The 19,502-nt window shown below is 46.9% G+C and overlaps 1 protein-coding gene across 2 annotated transcripts in view; it reads right to left on the reverse strand.

Annotated features, from left to right (window-relative positions):
* The window catches only part of MALRD1 (MAM and LDL receptor class A domain containing 1), a 442,313-nt gene that overhangs the window by 353,971 nt on the left and 68,840 nt on the right, over positions 1 to 19,502 (reverse strand). For both annotated transcript variants that reach the window (XM_083189314.1, XM_083189313.1), the window contains exon 5: positions 6,033 to 6,126. In XM_083189314.1, coding sequence (XP_083045440.1) covers positions 6,033 to 6,126 — 94 coding nt within the window. The remainder of the gene's footprint in view (positions 1 to 6,032; positions 6,127 to 19,502) is intronic.

Here is a 19,502-nt window from a genome sequence, read left to right on the forward strand (position 1 = left end):
AACCCCACTATCCACTACGCATGGAGTTGATTTTATATAGTGTGGCGAGCCACCGAGTCTGAAGCGCGGCGAGCGTAGCGAGCCCCGTGAGGGGACGCGAATTACTTGTATTCCGTGCCGAGCGCAGCGAGCCCAGCAAGGGGACGCGCAATACATGTAAAGTAATCCGCGTCCGCTCGCCACGCTTCGGGCTCAGTGGCCCGCTGCGCTCGCCACACTATATAAAATCAACTCCATGCATAGTGGATAGTGGGGTTATGAAAATCACATCCTATCGCATTGCGCATGCAATCGCATACAATGTATCTGCCGCCGTGAAACTAAACAAGTACAGATTTTTTTAATATATTTTTTGTATTTTTTACATACTTTATATGACTGGAAAGGCTGTGCCTCACCTACCTCACCCCACCGCACGCCACTGATCAGTTATCAGGGCCATCTTAGCATATACAGTAGGCACAATGACCAGCTGGCCAGGGATCCACAATTCTAGGATCATGGACGGGTGGTGGTCACTCAATCAGAGTGGTGAGACAACATTCCCCACCTGCCTCCCAGCCTGCAGCCAAACAGTGAATGGTGGATGGATGGAGCTATCCACCAATCCGAGTGCTGACAGCCATTCACCACGTTGAAGTATGTGGAGAGATTTCTCAGGACGTGTCATGAATTTTTTTTCTTGGTTTGCGTGAATAGGTGGGTAGGAGCCCCAGTGCATCGCTTTGCCCAGGGACAGCAATGCTGTCAGTTAAGTTGGGCATGCACCATACAAATATCTGCCTGTGTCAGGCTATGTCAACAAAATTTTTGACCTGTCGTCATTTTAAATGTCTGCATTTGGACCATGTCAGCATTTTAAATGTTGGCATTTCGACCCTGTCAGGATTTTGACCTTGTTGTTATTTTGAGCAATGGTTGTCAGGATTTTCATTGTCAGGAAATCATACTAAACCCGTCTGGCATAATGTATGCATGTAAGGCGGTTTTGTTGTATGGTATAATGCAGTGACGGCTCATACCTTCTTGGTATGGTAACGGTGGCAAACCCTTCAAATATATGGCATTGGAAATCTTGACTTTCAACTATAATTAAGACAATTGATTAATTATTCTAATTGTTATTCAATAATTGTTTGATATTAACTCAATTGTCTACCTTAATAAACACCCTTATAAAACAACATTTTAACCCTCATTACATGTATATTTGTTATGTTCTAATGTGGCATTTTAATCACTATCTATGTGTCCCCACATTGGTTTTACTTTTAAATAAAGTTATGTTGGTGTTACAGTGAAAAAATTTACACATGTCGACTTCTGTGAAATGAGTGTCCTGCTTTTTAAAGTATACAAAAACACTTTCTGAATGGGTGTAGATGGTTATAAACTAACTACCTTGCCATATATAAGCAGGTCTTAGAATGAATGTTACCTACAATTAAACCAACCTTTACATGTTGAGAAGTGTAGAAAGATATGCTTCCAATGTGTTTGAGGGCTGTGTGTGGCTTGCAGGTAGTGAAATCATGGTTTTCACTTTATAGGCTGCCAGGCGTCCGCTGTCATGCGGTATCTCTAGGGGTGGTCTGGAGCTATCTTTGGCATCCGCCTGTTTTTGGCCCAAAATCCACGGTGTGTTCGCCGATCGAGCGGTTGTAGCACCGTACATTTTTGGTGCACACCCCTGTGTGCGCCCATGTTCACGCTCCATTTCCCTCATTATTCCGGCGGCTCCCCTAAAAATGCTCCCATGCTGCCCACAATGTCCGTACTCTTGCGGACAGGTTTTTTCGCACGGAGAGACCCGTCCGTGAGCGGTGTGAGGTCGCCGCACCTGCGCATTGCGAAAGCTACGCATGCGCAGATGAAAAAAAACCTGATCCGCCCGTTTACGGTCCCACCGTAGCGAGCAGAATAACCCCCAATGTGTATAAGGGGTTCTGCTGTTCCGTGTAACATATACTGTGTGGTTTTATGTGAATAATTATTCTGTATTGTGAATTACAGCCACTACAGTGTTATGTAATTTAAAAAAGATACTACTATGCGGTATAATGTGAATAACGGTCACTACTGTGAGGTATAATGTAAATAACGAACAATACATTGTAATGTAATGTGAATAATGGTATTTAACGGGGGTTTTCATTATCATTGTATACCCCAAAAAATCATTGGGGACGAAAAAATATTTAGCAATTTTTCCCAATGTTTCGCCGATTTTTTTCAAGCAAATCCTATTAGGTCATCCCAAAAAAAATGCATTCTTTCAGGAAAGCACACAGGTTCAGTGAAACCTGTGTGTTTTCGCATTCGCGTTCCTGAAAAGTCAGCAATTATTAGGGATTAAGTAATAAGCCACACCTCACACTGACTTTCAGGGACAATAGGATAGCCCCTTCCAATACAATAACCAGCAGTATATGACAGCATGTCATTGGATACGTCCTACTGAGGGGTGTACAATAGGTGCTTCCGTAAAGTGCACAAGGTCGGTAGGGTGGCACACATGCTGCCCCAATGGCAAAGAGCATTTCTTGACTCACAACGATTATTGTTTGGAAAAAAAAACTTGAAGTCAGGAAAAAAAATTCAGGCTTACTCGTAAGGGGCCGAATTCGGCACCGTTCCGATAGTGGGGGGGTCTGTACATGTGCATATTTGCGCATGTGCAAACTCCCTGTGCGATCGCCTTCAACAAGTATCACACTCACCAAGGGCGGGATGTTATAACATCCGCGGCCCCCCTTCGCCGGACATCGCATTTTTAATAACGGCATATGCTATAACATATGCCGTTATTCATGCAAGGGACAGCTCTTGCGGTAAGAGCTGTCACTTGCGATGCGGTGCCGGCACTGGACTTCCGGGTCTGTGACCCGGGAGTCCATCTGCGCATGCGCAGACCCCGGCGCCGGCCGCAGGGCACGCTGGGAGGGATCCGTGACGGATCCCTCAAACAGCGCTGCGGTAAGAAGCCCATAGGCTTCTGCAGGGATTCGCCAGCTTTAGCTGGCGATTCCCTCCGCAGCGCTGACACTGCGGAGGCGCCATATAGCATATAGAAATGCGGTAGAAACCCCGAAAACGGGGTTTTTACCGCATTTCTGCTATATAGCATCCCGCCCCAAGACATTTGCAAGGGTTGGGGAGGGGGGGTGGACACTGTGCCCGAGCAGGGGAATGCCCAGTGTCTTAAGGGCTGACAGCTGTCGGCAAACAGTGGCAGAAATAAGTAACTCCAAGTAATGATTTCTCCAGGGCTCAAAAAATTAAGTCAGTGGAGACTAACATATATTTGCAGGCTTCTGGCTGAAGACAGGGCCCCCGGCACACCGCAGCACGCCCGCATTCCCATGGGTCCGCCACCCCATGCCCCTGACCCGCATCGCTACATGCGACATTGCATATTGCCACGGTCGTTCGCACAATGGACCTGCACATGCGCACCATAGACGTGCTCATGCGCAGTCCACCAACCATTGGATCTAATTCGGCCTCGTCCGGAAAAAAAACAGAATGGATTTGTAGTCCAGAAAAAGAAACACAGCTGCCCCCAGATACTTGTGTCTGCACTGACGGCTCCTTCTAAGTGACAGGAGACAGGTGCTGCAGAATAATGTCCCACAGTAGTATCCAACTGTGGGTCACTGCTGTGGTGTCAGCATATTGGTATCACCACCTAGAAGGGTGACACCCCTGTGATGCCTTTGGTGGCACATGTGTTGAAATCAGATCTCTATCACTATAGGGCCATCGGACCCACTGAGGTTCATACAATGTTGCCCGTGCGATGATATATCTTGCATCTTCACATTGTTCTGATATGTGGGAGATTCCAGTTGCTATGTATAACTACAGCCCACATGACTGATACGGCCCTGTACATAATATGAAGCTCTCAATGATTAGGAGAACGTGCATTTAAAGTATCTATTGATTTTTTGTAATGTTATTTGATTCACCACAGAGCGTACCTGACAATGGATCTACTTAAACGACCTGTGTTAGGCTGCTAAAGGTATAATTAGTGAGCTGCAGCTGGATTCTGCTTTTTTGGATAGAGCAGATCTTTATAGAATGGTGTTCAGTGGCGTGGCTAGAAATTTTTATCCCCCCTGCCAAAAACAATTCCGGCACCCCTCCCCCTTCCCCCAAGAAGGGGCGAGACGATGGACTATGATGGACTATGGGCGACGCTGGCTGAGCTGACAAGTGACCCAGTGCATATGAAATGAGCGGGACCCGCTCATTACATATGCACGGGGCAGGGACCCGCTCATTACATATGCATGGGGCAGGGACCCGCTCAGTCAATGAGCACTGCACTGGGTCCCCGCTCATTAGATATGTACAGGGCGGGACCAGCTCAGCGCTCACTGCTGCCTAATTCGACTGTCGGCTGAATCGGCTGAATTTCCAGCGGCGCCCACCACAGACCCCTGCTGTCGCTGCTCCCCCAAGGTGCCGCGGGGTCTGCCACATATGTAGTTATGCCACTGATGGTGTTATTATAAGGAATGGTTTGAAAATGTCTGACTTTACTTACAAGGTTAAGGGGATTATTTAGACCTGATCACAGTTGTGAGAATTTGCATGGTGATCGATTATCGAATGACTGCAAATGTGTACGGATCACAGTACACAAGCAGCAAGAATAATCTGCGATATTTTAATTATTTTTTAAGTCGCCGCTTGTGGGTGGTAACTGGAGTTTTTTGGGAGTGTCAGGGGAAACTCAGCCGTGCCCAGGTGTTTTAAGGGAAAGTGTGTGACATCAGTTCAGGCCTCGATCGGCCTGTATCTGTCTCAGAGTTGTGGAAGTGTCAGAGTTACACACAGACTGCACACACTGGGAAAATCGTTAGATGGTGAGAGAGTTACGTATGGATTTGCAGCTGTGTGATGAAGTTTCCCGCACGATCCGAGTGTTGAAGCAGGCTCTCTTACCGGCTAAGTGTCTGCACAGGCTGAGCTTGCGTTTCAGATCCAGATGCAGCCTGCGTCCTGGGCGCTATACATCTGTCCGGCAATCCTCCAGTCCGCTGCGATTACTCCCAGCCACAAGCATGGTGGATACAAACTGACTTTCCCGCCTTAGCCTGACATGGGGGCTGCCATGCTCCTTTCAGTCACATGTCAGTCTGAACCAATCCTGCGCAGTCTAAGCTCCCTGTCATACATACCCGGCCAATCCTGGCCTTCCAGTGGGTATAAGTATGCTGGGAGCCCACAGACTGATGCCAGTGCTTCATTTGTCAATTTTCCCCTGTTGGTCTTTCTCTGCTGCTGTGTGATTCACTCCAGGTATTCCAGCTCCTGTGACCATCCAGGTATTCCAGCTCCTGTGATCCGGTGTCCAGCCTTGGACCTTTACCTCAGCAGTTCTCAGCCTAGCTCCAGGGCATTCGATGTTCCAGCCATCGTTCATCAGCAGTCGATGTTCCAATCATCGTTCCTGAGTATTTGATGTTCCAGTCATCATTCCTGTGCATTCGATGTTCCAGCCATCGTTCCTTCCACATCTCATCCAAGGCAAGCTACAGTAAAGTATTGCTCCTACAATAGAGACTTTATTGTCCTAAGGACTTCCTCAGTGCTCTGCGCTGCACCACATTCCATCTGTTCCATATTGTATCAGTCATCTTGCATACTTTGCTGCCTGCCAATTACAACCCTCCTGTCATCGGTTTCTTCAATAAAAGCTGGTTGTATTTGATCTTGCCTCCTTCCTTCCTCTGGGTGCACTGTTGCGCAGTGAATGCGCAAGGGTCTCTTAAAGCCTCCCCAATTCCTATATCAGTCTGAGTCCCCACCAGAGGTCTTTGTCTCTGTGACTCAGACCCCTGGTGTGACAGTTTCAAAGCCATTTGCAGACTTGGAAGAGGTGGGTTTTCACTCTGGAGGGGCGTTGGCTATCTGATTGCTGGCCTCTGTAAAATCGCAGAACAGCGATCAGGTCTGAATAACCCCTATGTTCTTTAAAGTAACTGAATTCACATAAGAGAAAAACACATTGTACTTACCATCAACCGGTTTACACCCCTCACTGAAAGAAATGTCATCAATGGCGATAGATTCAAATGTACCGGTTCCCAATAAAGCTCCTTTGATGATGATCTGTAAATGAGAGAGACAATGTATATTAGTCATCAGATTGTAACATTATTATTTTAGGCTTTGTTTGTAATCCTGTCTTCTCGGTGTACATAATACTTTATATTCTAAAATAAAACCTTATGGTCTATGCACGAATGTTGACACATGCCCCCAATATGTGTAGTGATTAACCTCACACAGGGCCGGTGCAAGGCATCTAGGCGGCCTAGGCAAACCTACAGGATACCGCCCCCCCCCCCCCCCCCCGCCACCCTACCAACTTCTCACATACACTTCCTCCCTCTATGGGGGGGGGGGGGTCATCTCCTATAATAGGAGATGACCACCCCCCCCCCCCCTTATAGAGGGAGGAAGCGACACCTTGTTAAAAAAAAATTTACTGCCACGCACCATCCTATAGGAATAGGAGGTGACCCCCCCCCATAGACATAGGAAGCGCTGCGCTGCGCACCTTGTAAAATATTGATTGACTGCCTCTGCCACCGCGCCACCATGCAGATGACTGGCAGTGGGCGGCAGATCAGTGTGTGAGTGAACAGAGTAGCTGGGTAGGAGGGGGCGGGCGGCGGAGATTTGCAGGCCTGCTGAGCCTGTGTCGGTCACGGCGCAGCACGGGCACGGCACCGGGTGGGGGGAGCAGTGGATTCACCGTCTGCGGACTGCGGCTAAGTTGCCAGCGGGGGCAGGGTCAGGAGCTGGCGCCGCGGCCTGATGACCGTCCGGGCGACAGCGACTGACTACTGTCTGTCAGCGCTGGCGCCTGGCGGCAGCCATGTACACGGGCGGGGGGGACGGGGGTAGTGTAGTCCGAATCATACTTACAAGAAGCTCAGCTGAGCTGTGCAGTTGTTTTGCTGTCTGAGCCTCGCCGCTGCCTTCTTGTTCCTCCTTCGGCTCTCTCCTCGCGTCGACGTGCGTAGCAGCTTCCTCCTGCTGCTGCTGCTGCTGCTGGCCAGGCCAGCACACTACCGCCCTCCAGTGGCCGGCGCCCTAGGCAAATGCCTAACCTTGCCTAGTGGTGGCGCCGGCCCTGACCTCACATGGCTTGCCTTGATCTGCTACTGCTGTGTTCGGCACACCTTGCTGTTCCCAGCCAGGCGGTGGTCTACAGGTAGGAGGTGGTATACAGGCAGTAGGTGGTACACAGGCAGGGGTGGTACTGTATACAGGCAGGGGGTGGCATACAGGCAGGAGGTGGTATACAGGCAGTAGGTGGTACACAGGCAAGTGGTGGCATACAGGCAGGGGGTGGTATACAAGCAGTAGGTGGTACTGTATACAGGCAATGGGTGGCATACAGGCAGGAGGTGGTATTCAGGCAGGGGGTGGTACTGTATACTGGCAGGTGGTGGCAGACAGGCAGGAGGTGGTATACAGGCAGGGGGTGGAATACAGGCAGTAGGTGGTATTCAGGCAGTAGGTGGTTTGCAGGCAGGAGGTGGTTTGCAGTCAGGGGGTGGTATACAGGCAGTAGGGGGTATGCATGCAGGTGTGGTCTACATACAGGGTGTGGTATACAGGTAGTAGGTGGTATGCAGGCAGGAGGTGGAATGCAGGCAGGGGAGGTATACAGGCAGTAGGTGGTATACAGGTAGGGGTAATAGGAAAGCAGTAGGTGGTATACAGGCAGGGGCGATATACAGGCAGTAGGTGGTATACAGGCAGGAGGTGGTATGCAGGCAAAGGGTGGTACGCAGGCAAGGGGTGGTACACAGGCAGGGGGTGGTATACAGGCAGGGGGTGGTATGCAGGCAGGGGGTGGTACACAGGCAGGGGGTGGTATACAGGCAGGAGGTGGTATACAGGCAGGGGGTGGTACGCAGGCACGGGGTGGTATACAGGCAGGGGGTAGTATGCAGGCAGGGGGTGGTACGCAGGCAAGGCATGTGATCCATGCTGAATCAGGCCCTAAATACAGTACATCAGCCTGAACTTCTACATATTAAAATGATGGTGTTGATATACATGCAGTATGTGCAACATTAAAATGTCATTAAAAGAAATAAGACAAAACAAAGTAATAGAACGCACGAGTATTCCTCCTGACTAAATAGACATAATTGCCGCTCATCATTCAGCCACCAGTGCAGAACAATGTACACAAGTACTCTCTTCCAGGACAGATGGACTCTATGGTAATCGTAAATAAAGCATTAATAATAGAACATCCCAGCAGTAGGAAATGGTGACATTATGCACCGAGCAGTGACTGGTAAATGAAGAGCTAATTACAGCAGCTGCTGCATGGTACTATATTCTCGCAGTTACATTATGTTATGTATGAAGCACTGTATACCCCAGCACCTATATTCAGGAAACTATCCTCATTTTCCAGCTAATTGAAGCCTAAAATCTTACAGATGGGGGTGAATTTCCAATTGTGAAGCGCAACGGAATATGCTGCGCTATATTAGAAACTGTAAATAATAATAATAATAATAATAATAATAATTTATGACTGAAGTTGACCATAGGCAGATTATACTGTATATCGCCCCCATCATGTCACTGTTATGGCTTTCCAATTACCAAAGCAATACTACCACCCCACCCCCATATTTATTGATCACTGCACCCCCCCCCCCCCCCGCCACTCCTTACCGGTTACAAATTAAAAATATAAGTTGTAATGACAAGTACAAATAGCAGGCTCTTGGCCTAGCAGGGCTCTCCTGCAAATGTCCCACGTTGGCACTAGCCTCACCCCTGGAACATGCATGTGAAAAAAGGTATCACTGAACTGTAGGAGTATGTGTATACCACACAATACAAGCCAACCTATTATGCAGATCTGTACCTGATGAAGGAGACATCTCCAATACCCGTTGCTCGGTTACTGCACCAGCACCTTCATTGGACATGCCATTGGCGTTGGTGCCGAGCTGTCCAGCCCGGGACTCCCTATTGTGTCTAACAATCGCCCACAACAACTTCATCCAATTGGTGGGAACCCCTTGCACCTTCTGAGGAAACCACTGACAAACCATTAGCGGCGAAAATCGTCAAAGTTTAATCCATGCTATTTCCATAATGCTCCTGGAAAGCATGTTCCCGGTCCTGGTCAGTGTCCTCCCTCCAACGGCCTGCAGAATTACGGTACTACCTCTAGTCCATACCCTCCAACATGACCCTCTCCATTAGGTACAAAACGCTCTGTTCCTGGACTTCCCTCTTAATTTATGATTGCCTTCACCTGTGTTGAACTAGTTCATTTATAAGAAAGGTGTGTCAACACAGGTGACGGCAATCATATAAGTAAGAGGGAAGTCCCGGAATAGAGCATTTTGTACCTAATGGAATGGGTCATGTTGGAGGGTATTCTAGTCCGTTGATACACTGCCTGCCGGTATTGAGACCCTATACATCTGCAATCCACAGCAAGTGGAACACAGTTTCTAACAACAGTGGCTGTTTGTGGACCGCAGGTACTGCACCGATGTTACATCTTGGAGCCATGCCAGCTTACAGGTAGCAGAAATTTCCTACGGCAGATGGCCCTGGCAGGCTGGGTGTTTATACCCTCATTGGAAGTATATTTAATTCCATTTATTAGAGGATACTAACACTGTGTAAAAATGTATTTACAAAGTGCTGAATTTTTTTCACATTGTTGCCCATACAAATGCTCGGCGTATTGATAATCGCCACTGTACGAATTCACTTAGCAGCAATCAGGTCTGAATCGGGCCCTATAACCCAACTCTTGTGCAAAGGGTCCAGACCCTGCAGCATGGGGTAAAGGGGAATGTACGAAAACACCTCTACTACTCTTCAGTGTGGGACAACATAGAGACTAGAAAAATAGTATCTCCACTCAAGCCACGCACATACGCCATGGGATAGGTCAACAACTTCCTGTGTCCTACACCAAAGATACACAGAGCCAATTCCTGCCATGGACCATCTTTAATGATATTCAATTTGTTTGCCCTAAATGGGGTGAAATGTTCCATAACGTGCCAATGGAGCCAGATACTATATCATCAGTTAATGACGACCTGCACGACAAAAAAAATTGAAAAATCTCGCACCTGCTGCCTGCCCCGGCCCGACCTCAGCTACGCCTCTCGGGATGTACTGTGCCGCCCCCACACCCCAACAAGTGTCACCCCTAGACAACTGCCTCAGGTGCCTAATAGGAGACTTAAGGTGGCCATACATCTACAGATCGATTGTCAGATCTGGCTGGTTGGAACAAAATCCTGGTAATGGATGAGAGCAAATGATAGTTGGCCAGCTTGGAAATGCTGGAAAACTGCCAAAAACTGTCACTCATCGATTACCAGGTTTTCGTTCCAACCAGCCAGATCTGACAATCGATCTGTAGATGTATGGCCTCCTTTAGAGATGATAAATGTTGCTAAGCCTACTGACATGTGCAAATGAATTAAGATTTACTGACATGACCATTAGTGTAAGTGTGATTCATGAAAACTACACCATAAAGCCGAACTGTCACATACATACAACCATAGGTATGCGCAATACATTTTATTAGGGTGTGTACCGTCAAATGGGTGTGTCTAGCACCACCTATTGGAATTGTCTAAAACTGCCAATCAGGTCTGTCTACCATCATCTATTGGCACTCGTTACAATATATAACGTCTCTCAACCACACCATAATCTCCTGCATATTTCACTTTTAAACTTTTAAATTACTCTGTGTAACAGTACATGCAAATTAAGTAAGAAAAAACATATATGGATGACGCAGGTGTGTAGTGATATGGATGACGCAGGTATGTAGTGATATGGATGACGCAGGTATGTAGTGATATAGATGACGCAGGTATGTAGTGATATGGATGACGCAGGTATGTAGTGATATGGATGATGCAGGTATGTAGTGATATGGATGATGCAGGTGTGTAGTGATATGGATGACGCAGGTATGTAGTGATATGGATGATGCAGGTATGTAGTGATATGGATGATGCAGGTGTGTAGTGATATGGATGACGCAGGTATGTAGTGATATGGATGATGCAGGTATGTAGTGATATGGATGACGCAGGTGTGTAGTGATATGGATGACGCAGGTGTGTAGTGATATGGATGATGCAGGTATGTAGTGATATGGATGACGCAGTTATGTAGTGATATGGATGACGCAGGTATGTAGTGATATGGATGATGCAGGTATGTAGTGATATGGATGATGCAGGTATGTAGTGATATGGATGACGCAGGTATGTAGTGATATGGATGATGCAGGTATGTAGTGATATGGATGACGCAGGTGTGTAGTGATATGGGTGACGCAGGTGTGTAGTGATATGGATGACGCAGGTATGTAGTGATATAGATGACGCAGGTATGTAGTGATATGGATGATGCAGGTGTGTAGTGATATGGATGACGCAGGTATGTAGTGATATGGATGATGCAGGTATGAAGTGATATGGATGACGCAGGTGTGTAGTGATATGGATGATGCAGGTATGTAGTGATATGGATGACGCAGGTATGTAGTGATATAGATGACGCAGTTATGTAGTGATATGGATGATGCAGGTATGTAGTGATATGGATGATGCAGGTATGTAGTGATATGGATGACGCAGGTGTGTAGTGATATGGATGATGCAGGTATGTAGTGATATAGATGACGCAGGTGTGTAGTGATATGGATGACGCAGGTATGTAGTGATATGGATGATGCAGGTATGTAGTGATATGGATGACGCAGGTGTGTAGTGATATGGATGATGCAGGTATGTAGTGATATGGATGACGCAGGTATGTAGTGATATGGATGACGCAGGTATGTAGTGATATGGATGACGCAGGTATGTAGTGATATGGATGATGCAGGTATGTAGTGATATGGATGACGCAGGTGTGTAGTGATATGGATGATGCAGGTGTGTAGTGATATGGATGACGCAGGTATGTAGTGATATGGATGACGCAGGTATGTAGTGATATGGATGACGCAGGTGTGTAGTGATATGGATGACGCAGGTATGTAGTGATATGGATGACACAGGTGTGTAGTGATATGGATGACACAGGTATGTAGTGATATGGATGATGCAGGTATGTAGTGATATGGATGATGCAGGTATGTAGTGATATGGATGATGCAGGTATGTAGTGATATGGATGACGCAGGTGTGTAGTGATATGGATGACGCAGGTATGTAGTGATAGGACAATGGTCTAGTACAATTAACAATGCAAAACACATATAATTGATTGATGGGCGCTTCTTTTAATGGAATACAGTTCTAATAAGCAAAAGTCTTTGGTATAAGGAATATCTAGCGGCAGGGAGGTGTTCATAAGGGTGGGCACAGCATTAGGGGGTGCCTGTACACCCCTAACACTCAATGGGGGTTATTCTGGCTGATTGAGCCTTGCAAGTCCACCAAACCCCGCCAGGCGAATGAACGCCCACCCGCCCCCCCTTGAAGTGCGGGTTCGCCCGCACAGGCTGCAAATGGATGTTTTGCATAAACATCCATTCGTATGCCTCGGGTAACCGCCCACATCTTTCGATGCTCGGCGAATTCACGGAGGACCGAACAAATGTGAATAACCCCCAATGTGCGCACACCTATGCATATAACTACATACTGAGCAGACAGCATATAAGTGTTGGAAATGATGTGTGTGCAGGTGTTGATGTTGTAGAGCAGGGGTAGCAAACTCCAGTCCTCGAGAGCTACCAACAGTTCACATTTTCCAGCTCACCCCGCAGGTGCACAGGTGCACTCATTACTGACTAGCACATTTTATAAGATCCACAGGTGGAGCTAATTACTTCACTTGTGATTCTGTGATGAGACCTGGAAAACGTTGACTGTTGGTAGCTCTCGAGGACTGGAGTTGACTACCCCTGTTGTAGAGTTATATAGACACACACCAGTTGATGCCTCGCACTATGGACAGCCCAGTTGTTTAACCAGTGGGGTTGGTTCATTCAAAGATGGCAGGTTCAGACGTACTCATTGTTACACGCTGGTTCTCATGGAGTGTATCTTGAGCGGAGTGGGGGTTTCATACAACTCACCAGCTAGTGAGTGTATATTGCAAACAGGTAGTGTTTTGAGCATGCACAGAACAGGTCCTGCGTCATTGTACGCAGTGTCCCCAAACCTGCAACCTGACTGACAGGCCTGAACCCCAAACTTGCAGCCTTATTGTTTGCAGCAGGGGTTCACAGAACTCTTCATATTCATGCAGAGCACCTGCTTCCGAAGCCAATGCTTCTGTATGTGCTGCATCTGTCTCTGAATAAGGCCCATTGCAACTAGACATTTATGCTTAATGTTTTAATCCTGAAAACCGCATCGTCTGCTTTTACAGTAATTTATTTTTGTTTACGCTGGCGGACTCCATTCGATAAAAATCACATCCAACAGTTTGGACCAAAGCTATTTTGTGTATGCTCATTTCTCAGATCAAATGTTTTAATATTCGTGAATGGTTGAACCATTGCCTGGTACCAGCCAATGCAGGGCAATTTTTTATCACTAGATGCTTACACCCCTGTCAAAGCGTAATGCTAAATGCTGACATCTGCAGACAATATGTATGTCCTGACCAATCAGCCGAACCTGCAAGATATTTGTGACACCAAGCGGTTTCCCAGATCAGATGAAACTGGCATCTTGTCAGTACGATACTGTATTCATTAGCATAAGCACAGCATTATAAACTCCCATTGTGTAGTGCCTGCTGTTCTAGCAAAACACTATCCATGTCTGTTTCTTGTATTCAACTGCCTAGACAGAAACGATGTACTATATTTGTATAGTTAACTAGTACCAAAAATCCCGGATCCGACCCGGCATTTGGAAGAAGGATCCAAGCCGGGTCAGATCCGGGATTTACTCCATTTACCCAACCGCAGCGTAGACGGAGGCGGCGCTTGGAGATGACATAATCTCCAAGCACCGGGACCGCGGTGATCCCTGCCAGATACACCGATCGCCATGCTGGGGGCAGCCCAGCACCAAGGTAAGCTGCTGGGCTACCCCCAGCCCCCTATGCACCCCCCAGCCGTCATCCGGGAAGTGAATGGATGCAGAACACAGGCAACCATTCACCTCCTCCGCTGCCACCACTGCTGTCTGCAGGGTATATCAGACAGCAGCGCAGGCTGTCTGTCCGTCCCCCCCCCCGTCGTCCCCCCCGTCCCCCCCCCCCCAGTCCGCAGGTTGTACGTCCCCATTGATGTAAATGGGAGCCGTAGCCATGTACATCGCTCTCTACCCAGGTCCTGGCCGTGTTCTACCCAGGTCAGGACCTGGGTAGAAGTCCCATGTAAAGGGACACAGCGTGTCCCATTTACACCGCCTCTGACCCGGGTCTGACCCGCCAAAGACCCGGGGTATTGAGGCGGTGTAAAAGGGGTATAAATGTAAATATATCTTTAAAGCATGGCAGAAAGTGGTTCTCATTGACAGATCTACAGTGTCTAGTTAAGGAGAAAACATTAACAGAAAACTGTTTAGAGCGCTGATCGTGGTTGTGTAACTCAGGGTGAGCAGCTGCAACTAGGGACTAGTCAGGTAGCGCTTAACCTCTAACCCTCCTCCTGGTGCCTAACATCTAGCCATCCTCCTAGTGCCTAACATCTAGCCTTCCTCCTAGTGTCTAACCCCTTTGCAACCTCCTAGTTGATAACTTATTTTCCTCCTCATAGTGCCTAACTCCTTTCCCTCCTAGTGCCTAACCTCTAACCCTGCTCCTAGTGCCTAACCTCTAGCCTTCCTCCTAGTGTCTAACTCCTTTGCAACCTCCTAGCTGATAACCTCTAACCCTCCTCCTAGTGTCTAACCTCTAACCCCCCTCCTAGTGTCTAACCTCTAACACTCCTCCCAGTGCCTAACCTCTAGCCTTCCTCCTAGTGTCTAACCCCTTTGCAACCTCCTAGTTGATAACTTATTTTCCTCCTCATAGTGCCTAACTCCTTTCCCTCCTAGTGCCTAACCTCTAACCCTGCTCCTAGTGCCTAACCTCTAGCCTTCCTCCTAGTGTCTAACTCCTTTGCAACCTCCTAGCTGATAACCTCTAACCCTCCTCCTAGTGTCTAACCTCTAACCCTCCTCCTAGTGCCTAACCTCTAGCCTTCCTTCTAGTGTCTAACCCCTATGCAACCTCCTAGCTGATAACCTCTAACCCCCCTCCTAGTGCCTAACATCCCCTTTCCCTCCTAGTGCCTAACCTCTAACCCTCCTCCTAGTGTCTAATCTCTAGCCCTACTCCTAATGCCTAACCTCTAGCCCTCCTCCTAGTTTCTAACCTCTAACCACCCTTCTAGTGCCTAAGCTCTAAACCTCCTCCATATTTGTAAGACCAATGGAACATCTGTTGGTACCCTAGGCCAGAGCCATCTTAAAACCATAGCAGGCTCTTGGTCAAAACAATGCACTGGGGCCCCATCCATGGCTAGTTGAATGATGGCAGCTGCTGTTTTTGCCCCCTCTTTCTCTTCATTAGAGTTGAGTCAGAAGGAAACAGGCAGCACTTTACCCAGCTGGTTGGCTGGCTCTAAAAGCCCCATGAGAATTGCTAGAGTGGAGATACACATGGCTGGGTACTGATCGCTACTGAGGTAAGGTGGGTCGGGTGTACCAGTTTAGGCCTCACCACCTCTGATGAGAACACTGGCCCTGACTGAATAATACCCAGAATGATAAATATTCATTGCCAGATGATAGCAATGCACGGGGCCACGTATCACTATGGCGCCTACACATGGTGCAATGTAGGGGCATTTTCTAAGCGATCTAGTGATCTAGTGAGATTGCTTAGAAAATGCCCCTACATCGCTATGTTTGTAGGCCCCATAACTGTCATTTTCCAAACACAACTGATTGGCTGGTGCTATATCACATTTCACTTTATATCCACTTAACTCCACTTTATCTCTTCACCAGGCTTAATACATCTGCCCCATTGTTACTTGTGCTCCTATAAAAGCCTTACCCAATACTGTATACAGCACTCCTGAGTACTGCAAAAGATGACAATAACAATGGAATGGCTTATACCCATCTCCGGTACCTTGAGGACATGTAAAAATGGTATCTTGCAGTGGTCAAAAGGTCCTTCAGATGACCGCTAAACCGCCAAAGCCCAACTTATTGTTGTCCATGCCTTGCGCCACTCATAACTATCTCAACCCACAACATGAACTCTCAATTAACATTTGAGCACAGTATCGGTATATTACGGTGGCCAGTCTTTCTTCATTTAGGGACATCCTTGATACAGATGGCTTCCAACAATACTTAGAAACTCAATACTGGGACAAAATAACTTGTGCCCCAATCTGCTCAAACTAAGCCCTGTCTTGCCTCCATCAGATAAACACCCACTTTTGGTTGAAAAACAGCTAGTTTGTAGTTGACAAACTATGTTGTCCCACCAAAATCATGACAGTTGGGAAATATAATCTACATACCATTCCCATGTCACCCTAACGTCTATTCCATGCACTTATCTCTACTGTATGTCATCAAAATAGGTGGAAGATACTGTATGTCCTTATTGGTGCACCGTTATAAACGCTTTATTTAATTCCTATCTTTAAAGTTAGTGGTTTCCATGTCCAATGATCTAGCATACTCAATTACAGAAGTACAATACATTTATTTAAATCCTGTTCTAAAAATTATTTTTAGATTATATTTGGTAGTTCCCAAGAATACAAACGTTACAGTTGGTCACATTCCATTGAAAGTGTCAAGTTATATAGATGAAGTCCCTTAAGGATGTTTTATTATTCGGTGAACTCCGCTGCGCTCCCGCACCTGGCACTCAGTAATGTAAATTATTCTCAAAACGCTCTTAAGACATTTCCAAGTGCAAAGAAATATCCTGTTATCCCGAAGCTATTGTTAGCAAATAAATGAACATCAGCCTTAGTGTTAGATTTTCCATTGTGATTTAATTAGCTTATTTTAATTGCAAGCTAAATGCCAAATGAAAAAAAAGTACGGAGGAAAAATTGTATTCTCTATGCTAAGCATAAATGAAGAAAGGTTAAGTAGTGTCTTGTATTGTTGCCAGCGCTGAAAAAATTGCCATGTAGGGAGAAAAGTTGTCAACCGCTTATGACGGTGGCCTTTTTTTTTATTATTTCCAACAATGGGGTAAATGTAATAAGGGGCAAGAAGCCAGAAGTTCAAAGCGAGAACGCCAATGTTTTTAAAGTAGCGATCCTTTACTAGGTACTCTGTGAATCGTTGCCGCTTTAAAAAATACAGTACAATCATTCTCGCTCGGAATCCCGCACTTCTGGTTTTGTTTTCTGAGCTTAACAAAGCCTCACTTGCGCAGTTTAATTGGCCTCACAATGCGCCCTGCGTGAGGGCCCAAGTCCTTTAATATGGTACATAATGTGCCATGCTCAAAGAAATAAGTTACTCATAAAAGTCATCCTTTTGCGCTATTATTATATACTAGTTAAATGCCCGTCAAAATGGCGGCTTCTGCGTTCCACTTTTATTTTGAGCTGTGACCGTTTTTACTTTCACTTTGAGCTGTGACAGTTTTTAGCCCAAAAACACTCCACTTCACCCCCAGTCCCTATCTGCTCCTACCTCCAATCTCTGTCTTCACAGCTCCCTCTCTCTATATCCAGCAAGTTTCAAACAGGCCAGTGTCCCTGCAAAAATTGCTGTCAAATTTTGTTATGACATCTTTTGGCACACAATGGAGTCATTTTGTCTGTCGAGTGGCCTCTAGTGGTCAGTGGCAGTACTTCACCTCATAGAGGTGAGGAGTAGTTATCCTTTTATATATACATATATATGAAAAGGCCCCACAATCATATTGGTTTACAACACTTTTCTTTTTCCAGCAATATATGTGCAGATGTATGCTTGTACTAACCAGATTGAAGTGTTATTACAAATAAAAAAATAATATGGGACACCCATTTTAATTTAAATTTGTAATTAATAAAAATTGGTGGAAATGTTTAATAACTCTCCGAAATTAAATGTTTTCATGTTTAATCTCTGAAAAGTACTGAAGTAGTGAAAGCATATGTAAGCACTGGGCCATGAGTTAATATATGTCAGGTTTTGAAAGGATCTCTGAAACAATCTAAGTAGTAACAAATGAAGCCTGATATTTTCTAATAGACCTCGTGTCACTTGCGTTCCGTCAAACTTTGGAAAAAGTCATTTTAATCTCGAAGCCGCATTTTCCGGTATGAATCTAAGTTATTTCTGCTGTAATCATTGACAAGAAATGTATTGGCAAGTCATGTGTTCTGTAAGATAAAGTCTTTCAGGCTCTGAAAATCTGTATAGAATCGCCGTTTATCGCATAAATCCTGTATGGACGGAATGGCACATTAATGATTATTAGATGTAGAATGTCAGACTAGTGTCTGTCTCTTAGCTATTTACTAGATGTTACTGACACAGCAGTCACAGAAGATTACCCACAGAAAGACAACCTATTCGTGGGCTTATAAATGTTGTTTTAAGAATAAAGGAATGTCCACATGAACACTTGAAGTGTGTAATGCATTCAGTGGACATTAGTATGGGACAACATAAGAATACACGCCTATTCTCCCAGAACGGCATTAGAATATCAGGTGGTGCTCCCAGCTCGCTAGAAACGTGGGCAAGCCTCCCGAATCCGACACACACAATGTCCACACCATCTGGTACCCCCTGCAGCCTTCCCAGTGCCGGTGCAAGGCACCAGAGCGCCCCAGGCGGGGGGTGGATGCTCCGGTGCTCACCCATCCCCCAGCCGCTGTACAGGGGGGGTGCCGGTGATGCGCAGCGTTCCGGGGGGGAACGCCCTGGTGCTCACCCGGCCGCTGTACACGGGGGGGTTGCCAGTGATTGCGGTGGCCGGTGATTGCGGCGTTCCGGGGCGGGGGACTTGGCAGGGGGTGTAGGGTGATGCCCGTCAGGCCGCCGCTTCATTTCCCAGGGGGGTATCGGAGGCTGCCGGTGCCACTCAGCTCTCTGCTCTAGTCCCTGCTGCACACTGGCGCCCTCCAGTGGCCAGCGCCCTAGGCAAATGCCTAGAGCTGCCTAGTGGTGGCGCCAGCCCTGAGCCTTCCGCAATAGTGGGTAGTCTGGGTCACACTAAATTGCATAATTTTAGCACCCATAATATACAGTGCAATTAATCCAAATGTTGCAGAGCAGGGGCGGGGCTGAGATCGAAAATCCACACTCCTGTTTCATCCACCTAACATAATGCCTTGGCTTCATTTTTGGCGGATTGGCTGCCTCCCCCGCCGCCCCCCCAAATGGGGCAGAAAGTATTTGTACCTCTGTATTAACAACCTTATTCTGGTCCACACGCAGTGCTGCAAATTTTGCAGCATTGCGTGTGGACTAAACGCCGCCTGCCATCCGCATGGTTGGATGCCGCCCCCCCCC

Source organism: Crinia signifera, chromosome 5, assembly GCF_055691185.1.
Source record: "Crinia signifera chromosome 5, ASM5569118v1, whole genome shotgun sequence".
Taxonomy (NCBI): domain Eukaryota; kingdom Metazoa; phylum Chordata; class Amphibia; order Anura; family Myobatrachidae; genus Crinia; species Crinia signifera.